This window comes from Paraphaeosphaeria sporulosa (assembly GCF_001642045.1).
Source record: "Paraphaeosphaeria sporulosa strain AP3s5-JAC2a unplaced genomic scaffold CC84scaffold_10, whole genome shotgun sequence".
Taxonomy (NCBI): domain Eukaryota; kingdom Fungi; phylum Ascomycota; class Dothideomycetes; order Pleosporales; family Didymosphaeriaceae; genus Paraphaeosphaeria; species Paraphaeosphaeria sporulosa.
This window is the reverse complement of record NW_017253369.1, coordinates 1,415,038-1,424,410: the sequence shown is the minus strand read 5'-3', so window position 1 is coordinate 1,424,410 and position 9,373 is coordinate 1,415,038. Positions and strand designations below refer to the sequence as shown.

At 48.6% G+C, this 9,373-nt stretch overlaps 3 protein-coding genes across 3 annotated transcripts; 2 read left to right on the top strand and 1 right to left on the bottom strand.

Moving 5' to 3' along the window:
• The first annotated feature begins 1,684 nt into the window (after nt 1-1,684).
• On the top strand, nt 1,685-2,592 carry CC84DRAFT_1167990 (uncharacterized protein). The gene has a single exon (XM_018179300.1). The coding sequence runs from the start codon at nt 1,997-1,999 to the stop codon at nt 2,516-2,518; it is 522 nt and encodes a 173-aa protein (XP_018032230.1). The 5' UTR covers nt 1,685-1,996; the 3' UTR covers nt 2,519-2,592.
• A 142-nt stretch (nt 2,593-2,734) lies between these two features.
• On the bottom strand, nt 2,735-3,388 carry CC84DRAFT_1208900 (uncharacterized protein; the record flags this gene model as incomplete). The annotated part of the gene is made up of 2 exons (XM_018182191.1): nt 2,735-3,032; nt 3,085-3,388. The coding sequence occupies 2 exons, from the start codon at nt 3,386-3,388 to the stop codon at nt 2,914-2,916; spliced, it is 423 nt and encodes a 140-aa protein (XP_018032229.1). The 3' UTR covers nt 2,735-2,913.
• A 3,080-nt stretch (nt 3,389-6,468) lies between these two features.
• CC84DRAFT_1127863 (uncharacterized protein) lies at nt 6,469-7,177 on the top strand. The gene is made up of 2 exons (XM_018175784.1): nt 6,469-6,736; nt 6,804-7,177. The coding sequence occupies exons 1-2, from the start codon at nt 6,513-6,515 to the stop codon at nt 6,982-6,984; spliced, it is 405 nt and encodes a 134-aa protein (XP_018032228.1). The 5' UTR covers nt 6,469-6,512; the 3' UTR covers nt 6,985-7,177.
• The last annotated feature ends 2,196 nt before the right edge of the window (nt 7,178-9,373 follow it).

The following is a 9,373-nucleotide window of genomic DNA, read 5'->3' as shown; positions in this document are numbered from 1 at the left end:
ACTATCGTCTCGACAAACCCCTTCCTTCCCCAGTTGTCTTGCCCGAGAACCAACCCTAACCCTTTAGGACTAGCTACCCTTCTGGATTTAACAAAAGACTCACGTTATTAGTGCGCGTCGCCTACTTATCTTTAACAGCCATAAGAGCCACCACTCTCTTAAGTTCTAAGAGCTTTACAAGGAGAATAATATCTATACGCTCTATATGCTGCCTCACTTATCCCACCTACTACAGCCACTTAATATTAGCTATTTCTCGCCTTTAAAGCGCGCGTACAGCCGTAAGGTTAAGAGCTTAATCTGCTACCATATCAACCACATTACTAAGCTTAAGTTCCTGCCAGCCTTTAAGGCAGCATTTAGTTAATTATTTACCTCAGCTAATATCTACTCAGCCTTTCAAGGCGCAGGCCTTATACCTCTCTAACCAGATATTATATTATTAAAGCTTAACGTGCAGCTCTATACACCTACTCTAACTACTCTACTAGAGGCTCTCTAGGAGGCTTATACACTAAGCAACGTACGTAAGCTTAAGGCTTAATTAATATTAATACGTAAGCGCATGCGACGGCATAAGAGCTTATTACTAGCCTCAATTATTAAGGCGATTAACTAGCTTAAGAAGGGCGCTGAGGTAATAATGCTTAAAGCTGAGCTAATGCGTGATCGGATCACCAGTCTTAAGCAAGCCAACGAGGCAGCGTCAGCGCGCAAACAGTGTAAAAAAAAGCATATATAGCAGCGTAGGGTCTTAATTAAGGGAGCTAGAGAGGATCTACTTGCTTAACATGAGGCTGATTAGCAGATTGCGCGTGAAGAGCGTCAAGGAGGAGAGCAATTAGGTGTTAGCCGCCAGGCTCTTGCGCGCTGTAAGAGGTGCAGAGAGACTAGGCATAACTCTCATACGTGTAAGAAAGGTACCTAAAATACTACTTAATCTACTCTATCAATATTTATATATTACCCTATAAGGTGGTTGAGATTTACGGGTGAAGAGGTGCGCAAAGTTGGTAGGGTGCGGCGCTCGCTTGTACGCGGCGCTCGCTTGTAAAGCACGTTATGTGATCTTCGAAATATGATTAGCTTGTTCCGCCTTACTCGAGTCCTTCAACAAGTCGCTGGCAACCAAAATCATTCATAGATATTTTTCTTCAGACATGGTGTGAATTTGAGCACAAGGCACACTACTCTGGCGCTTGAACGTTTCTCAATTGCTGTTGTTGTTGTTGTAGAATAAGGACACGTAGAATGCCTAGAATCGACACTGATGACAAACTTCCACATCTGGTGTGAGGAGGAAGACCTGGATGGTGGCATTGCACGAATGTTCCTGCACTCAGCATTAATTGTGTTTTATTCCGAATCTTACTAATGATACCGCTCTCCGTCTATGCAGTGAATCTCAACAGAGATTCGGCCCGATTTTGGTGCAGATCTAGTGACGTCAACTGGTACAACAACAAAGTCTCTATGGTGTGTACCCAGCGATGGCGGCACAAAATTCCTGACGAAGCTGTTCAGACGCTGTGGCCATATCATACTCCAACAACGAACCGGGCGTCCGGGCGCCACACGTGGCGTACCCATGCAGCTCAATCCGTTCGACCCGAACCAAGTGGGCCTCGTCGCAATGCTGTGGCGCATGACGATGCTTGGCGTCTAACATCTCGTCATGCCGCGTGGCAGGTAAACGCTATTTTCAAGAGCCTCTGGGAAGATGACGCGGCAGATAGCGTTTCGGTCGAGCCTCCTTCCATAAGAACCTCTGCGTCACTTCAAAAGGAAGGTACCATAGGTATCCTTCAAGTACGCTCCAAACACCGGCAACCTTTCCACTATCTCGATTGCGATAACAAATTCACGATTACATCCTCACAACCTGGTAGTAAATCAACAGATCCGACACCAAACGAGCCTTCGTATTGCCGCGATACAACAGAGCGCACTCGTCCATCCTATCCCACTGGATTGTAATCATTAAATTTCGTACAAGATGGGTCTCTTACACAAACTCGAAGAGAAGATTCTGCACAAAGACCCAAAGCACAATCAGCCCCACGGAAACCCCCCTCCCATGCAGCAACAATACCAACAACACATCGGACCTCAGGGAGGCTTTGGGGGACAACCTCAAGGAGGCTTTCAGGGCGGAGGACATCATAGCGGAGGCCACCATGGAGGCGGTGGTATGATGGGAGGAGGACCTCAAGCAGGTTTCGGCGGCGCGCCAGGTACCATGGGAATCGGACACCACGGAAGAGGGCCTGGCGGACCCGGTGGATTTGGTGGAGGCATGGGTGGACCGGGAGGGGGTATGGGGGGACCTGGGGGCCATCACGGCGGAGGTATGGGAGGACCCGGTGGTCATCATGGCGGAGGTATGGGAGGACCCGGTGGTCATCACGGCGGCGGTATGGGAGGACCCGGCGGTCATCATGGTGGGGGTGGACCTGGTGGCTTCGGAGGCCATGGGCATCATGGTGGAGGTGGACGTGGGGGTCCTGGGGGATGGTAGATTCTGAATGGCTGGATACATCAAATGTTGCGATACCCTCATATATAATCATCAAGTAACCATTTCTCACGCCGTTGTGCCGTCTTGGGTGAATATTGTGTAGCATATCTGACTCTCGAGAAATTTACGTAAAGCACAACATCAATTACGATGGACGAAGGCAAAAATCGCCCGAACATACGTGATAAAGTACCCATCAACCCTAACGGAAAGCCACTTTGTAAATAGTTTTAAATTCAATCCGGTCACTTCTGAGCCAGGTCTCCCAAAATAAACAAAGGCAGAGCTTCCCCGATGCCCATACATTTCCTTCAAGATTGCAGTGGCTTGGTATCAACCTTTCGGGCTATATGCACCAGACTCCACAGCAGGTATCTTTGGTCCCGGTATCCCCATTATTTACGAGCCACAGTGATGCCGATATGGTAAGGGGTAGACGTTGGGCAACCGGGGTCAGCAAAAGAGGGTATAGTGTAGCCTGAGCAAGCGGGGAAGCAGCCGCCGTACATCAAACCTATTTCGGCATCAGCAAGCATGTCATGCCGAGGAATTATTATTATGCATACCACAATTATTGATGTAGTCGGCGCACAGCGTCGTGGTGCAAGTCGTCGGCGTCGCGCTCACTGCTCGCGAGGTCGTAGGACATCCGGGGTCTGTGAATGACGGGGTTGTGTAACCCGGACACGCCGCGTAGCAGCCCCCATACCAACGGCCACACGAGTTGATGTAGTCTGCGCAAATTGACAGTGTGCAAGTGGGACTCGGTGGTGTTGGGGTTATCGCAAAAAGCGGCGCGACAGTGTTAGTGGGGCTGGCGGCTGCTGCGATCGAGGCCGAAACGGCGGCGAACGACAATGCGATCCGCATGTCGAAGAGTTGAGAATTTGGTAAACAATTTGAAGCCGTTGGGGTTACGCGCGAATGGCAGGTCCTATATATCTTCTCTGTTTGTGTGCACACGACCCTTCCACGGGCAGCGTCTCAAAGTCGACGAGGAATGCTTTGTAACGCAGCCAAGCGCCAATCATTCTGAAATTAATGGCTAGCTCAGTCGAACTTTAGGTTCAATTCCGTCCCTTACGTGAACCATCCTGGCAATCTGAGTTGAAGTCCCCCAAAGTCACTGGCCAGAATCATCCGCATGATGTCGCGAGACAAGGATAGGCTTTGTCTCTACGCCATCAAAACGCAATCTGCATAATTATACAAATGACTTTGATAGTACAATAAGTCAGCGGATCGACAAGAATGTTACGAGTCTTTGCGGAGGCCTTTCAATCCCAGAATTGGAAAGATGACACTCCTTGTCCCACGGCGGGTACAACATGACACTGAATCAATATTACCACCCCTCTATGCGCGCCATATCAGGCCACAAATTTAGGTCGTTATTGTCTGGGGAACAATTAATGTTTTCTGGACGCAAAATATAACAATCGCAGTCCCTATAAACGTTACTAGTAAGTCTCTCTTGATTCTCTTGTAATAGAAGTAAAAGCGTTATATAGCAAATCTTGAGGATGACCATCTTACTTATTTTGAGGTCGAATTAATAGCGAAGAGAATATTGCGTATCTGACTCCCATGGAAATGGTTTTAGGCTAGATAAGGACTCCGTAGCGGTGATCAAGAACAGTACACAGCCGATTCGATTCCGCAGGCAAACCCGCGAATTAAAGTAGCTAACCTAGATTCAGGTTACAAGTCATCGGTCATTAGTCTCTATTTCTCCCTACTAAGCTCACAGTCTTTATTAGCTCCTCACATTGCGTTGGTACCGAAGATTTCCACTCATCGTATCATCTCAGGCCACAATGGTCTCTCCAAGTCATTAAGTCACGTTTTTAGTCGCGGTTCGAGGAATGTACCGTCAACTCGCTGGCTTATTCTGGCTTATCACACTGAAAATACACTGATACTCTTTGTCTATAAGAGTGTCACCAATTATTTACTTTATCTCATTAGGCCAGAGGAATATTTCTAGAGTAAGACAAAGCTAAAGGTATCCGTGAACAGTCCATACAGCTGAGCACTGCATCCAAGACACAGGCAGGCGCAACCGGGCTATCACATAATTATTGTGGCTTCTTCGTAGGCTTAGGGTATGCAATTTGCATAAACCCACGTACATTCCATGTGAATGTTCATGCGTAGACAAAATTTATTGGTTGGCGTTTCGGTTTAATAAAGGAGCTCACTGGGTAAGACATCTTATGCAGCCGCAAGCGCAGCATAGCACTGTGCGCAGGATTTACATCTACTCACCGACACGCAACCTTGCCGTGCACGATTCCGCCTCCAAATAGCATGTTTTTCCATATGTACTAATTCGGAAAGATCGAGATCAGCTGGAGCGTGATCGCTACGCTCATCTTCAGTACGATCATCACGGCTTCTCTACAGCTTTTCGCAAAAGGGTGTCATCAGTCTTTGGGATAAACGCTGTTTCCACGCCCTGACAAAGTTGTTCTCGTCACTGGTGAGGTTGAGCCTGGGCTCGCTCTTGGGCGTATTTGGTAGTGATAGCATGCTTCGCTGGCCCATGCTAGTGCGCAAACTGTATAAGTCAGCTAATGTAGGAGGGAATATCAAGAGCGAGATTTTTTCTTGAATGAGCATGTCTTGCAGGTCGAGCTCATCCTGAGAATGGCGAGCCCGACTGGATCAGTGAGAATCGTCTTGAAACAATGTGCAGGATCGGAAGTGGTTTTGGTTAGCACCTTGGTTGGCACCATGTATTCGCCTATCAATATAGTTGGCCGGCATAGCGTCGCTGCATTTGGACTGACCTGTGACTTAATCACGCAGCCGCATTTGGACTGACCTGTGACTTAATCACGCAGCCGGGGATGCTCATATAGTTCGCATAAAAGGAACTAAATATACGTACAAAGCGGCTTTTATCGCGATATTTGACCGTAATGGAACACTCTCTGAGTGCAAGACTTGTACAATTGACAAGCACAACAACCCAGGACTCAGATCTATCGAACTGGTTGCCTTGCTTTCGAAGGGCTCATACATGATATCGAGTCTCCTTCTTCGAATCGGTATACCCGATCCCGTATGGGACTACGGGTCCGCACCGGGTGCCTTGGCTGTCAGGGATTATTCCGGTATGGATAAGAACGAACACTTTTCCAACTATCTTAATAAGGAAGGGCCGATCCGCAACTTAGCATTGCCCCACAGGCCCGGCTATACGCTGCACACTTCGCCGCTCGTCTTCCTCTTCTTGCTGTTCTTGGAACTGATATACGGCTGCCGAAGGTGACGCAAGAATCAGGTGCATTTAAGCGGCCATTCGTAGCTATCGCGTTGGACGTGAGATTGAAAAAGCCAATCGCGGTGCTGGTGTCTATCCTCGTAGGCCAAAGTTTAGCTATTGGCATGGCTCAGTTCGCTTGCAGTAAGATCTTTGTGCGGGACCATGCAAGCTATCTATCGATTGCTAGACTGTTAAGAAGAACTGTGAATCAATGGACGGTATAGGTGTCCAAACGAGCGCTGAAATTGAAGACTATCCTGATAAAGTGGGTGCGATGATCGAATACGGAACACGACATAAGGACGAGGAGAGCTTGGAGGTGGACCTGCGGACCGATGTTGAGAACGAGTTTCCGGACGCTAAATACAGATGAGAGATGACCTGACGCCAGAGGTACGCCCAAAGAGCTAGATTGCATGCCAAATATGGTATTTCGTGGCTGCGGAAGCGATGTTGCGTGTATGTCCCTAGCGTGCAGGTCTCTTGCTCGGCAACAGGGGTCGTGTTGCGGTTGCATGTGCTAGGTGAAGCCGTTGCAAGGACAGGTGGCTAGTTTGGATTTTATTCTTGAATGGAAGTAGTGTGGCGGGGCAAGCGTTTTGCGAAAAGCCGCTACATTGGCACCAGCCTGCGGCCAATTTAAGCGAACATCTCCCTGTCGCGTGCCTCGTTCACAACTCCAGACCCTTTCTTTCTCTACCCCATAACCTCAATCGGGTCAAAATGCCAATCCAAGACCCCTTCCAGCTCCCAAAGTCCGCACAGGATCTACCCCTCGCAAACGACACAGATGATACGTACTTCCTCTTCTTCATCTCGTCAATAAGTCCCGAGACCAAGCAGCCATGGTGTCCAGATGTCAGGGCCGCGCTACCAGTTGTTGGCGCAGCGTTCTCCTTCGAGAATGCGCCTGAGGTCGGATTTGTACATGTGGGGCAGAAGCCTGAGTATGTGAATGCGCCGAGCGCCTATCTCCGTTTGATACCCAACAAGCTAACTGGGGTAATACTGTAGGTGGAAAGATGTGTCGAATTTGCATCGAACTAAATGGAATGTGAATGCTGTGCCGACGCTGGTGAGGTATCAGCGCGCTGGTGCTGAGGTGAAGGAGACGGGTCGCTTGGTGGAGGACGAGTTGCTGGATCAGGAAAAGTTGAAAGAGCTAGTGGATGGAAAACGGAAGTCTGTCATTTGATTGAGACTCATCGCACCATAATGACGCCCTGTTTCCTCAACACGCCTTTCGTGTAGGTGGCTGCTCTCAACGTGGACACGAGCTGGGGTTTCTTTCTAGCGTACATCTACCACGACACCCGCGCCCTGATAAATTCAGGCGTGGTTCATAACTTCATACCCAAATTCAATAATAGAGTACATTTTAAGCATAGCTTACTGTTTGACAGAATACTTCACTTACAGTATTCATAGTCAGACATCACTATAAAGTTCGATATTCGGTTTCATACAAAGACTTTGGCATACGCGCGCAGCAACAGCCCATAAAACTCGACCTAGGGTGTCATTGTAGCAGAGATTCGCCATGCGTACACAGAAAGATCTTTCGACTTCACACCATTCCAACGGGCTTGTCCGGCCCTACCAGTCGGGCGTTCTCCGCGAGATCACTTAAAAACGGTAGGGAAGATGACTTGGAAGAAAAGCAGGCTTCTTAGCAAGGCCTTCGAAAGGGAAGTACATTTTCGCCAAGAGCTTTTGCACGATATCGTTGATCAGGTATTACTGAAAGAAAAGCAGGTTGATAGCCATGATGTGGCCAGAAAAACTGTCTACGTAGATGATGTGACCCTTAAAGAACGCTTAGAGCAGGCTGATAACAATCTGCAGGGTGAAGTTCTCGGTTTCGAATAAATAGAAGCGCCACAGATGCACGACATTCACTACCACGACGGTTCACAAAGCAGTCTTCGGGCTTCAAATAAACATACCGTTGCTACTATGGGCTCCACCACTCCAGAACCTTCGAAAAATACCTTGAAACATCATCGAGAGGAGCCAGTCGAAGATGCTCAACCCCACACAGAAAGGGTACGGCAGGAGAAGATTTCACCTTTAACTCCTCTTGACGAGGAAGTGACGCAGCATTCTCTACTTTCGGGGACAAAACCTGCTCGTGAAGAGATACGGAAGTTTAATACAACCAATGGTCCTAGCGGGGACACGCGTTCTGATTCTGATGTAACCCACTTAAGAGGACCTGTACCCAAGAGCCCTACAGCCAAGGATCAGGATCTCATTGTGGTCGCGTCAGAGACAAGGAAATCGAAGACTTCTGTGAAGAAACCAAGACGTGCCACTGCGATCGATGACATCTGGTTCCGAGAACACGATAAAGTCCGAAAATTGCGGGAAGAGGTACTTTGATCCACCGTTGCATCATGCGAACGAGAAAGTGGGAAGATAAGGAAGTACGCTGAGCCTTTGGCGGCCCAGAAGTATATTTTACGGAGCAGAAAAGCTCTAGTGAATGAAATTCCATCATCTTCCCAAGCAGCAGGGAAAGCCGAATTAGATTGGCCAGAGAGGACAGCCAGAAAGCAACACCAATACCCAATGGCAATGCACCAGAAGATGCAACGGTCCTACTCACTGCCAAACCCAATCTGAGCTTAAGATATTGCCCAAAGCACAAGGTGCCTCTGACATGACTCGTGACGAGGCGCTGATGCGTCTGCGTCTCGCTGGTCAGTTGCATCCGGCAAACTCCAAAGTTAAAGCAGCCTCTGAAATAACACATGATGAGGCTTTGATGCGTCTTCGTCATCTTGGTCAGCTTGCCCAGGCGGAGGAGAGTGGTAATGGCGAAGACGCGAAAAAACCAATAAACCAACAAAGAAAGAGGCACAATTGGCCTTGGAGATGTACCAGACCTCTGCAATTCGGCAACGGAGGAGTCTATAGTAATGGATAGACCTGCGCTGGCGAACGGCGCAGTCGGGCATTTAGGAACGGAAGAAGTCAACGTCAAGTTAGGGAAAGCTGGAAAAGGCATCAGCACGCCAGTTTCTCGGTGGAGATTCAATAACCGACAAACTTGATGCAGATGGCCCAAGTAAGATATCCCAGGCATTGGGCGCATGTGGAGCGATCCTAAATCAAGCTCCCAAGCTTGGAAAGGTGACTCCACAGTGTCATATTAATGCCCTCGGGAAGACTCTGAAGGGAGAGGACATGGAGAAATTTGGTGAGAACTCTCAGCTTCATCAATTGGGAGGTCTGGGCATCGCGTGTCCTATGGGAAACAGTAAATTGGCCGCGTTTGAAGGAATACCGAGAAAGCCCCCTATTATTGGTAAAATATCCCCAAACATCCGCAGTGGGGCGATTGTGAAGGCTTTGAAGGGACCGGGAAATGGCATAGGTCCAATCAGCGCAAAGACACACCTTGGTCCATTCGATGGCTTGGGCGACCCAGGTCCCATGGGAAATGACAAAAGCCAATAGAGACAGATGCTCAGGGGACCTGAAGGTGTAAATGCCTTAACTATTCTAAAGGCTAGCGGGTTCAGGGGCATGCGTGGGCAAGGGACTTCGAATCTTAGCGGTCCGAACCCGAATCTGAAAGG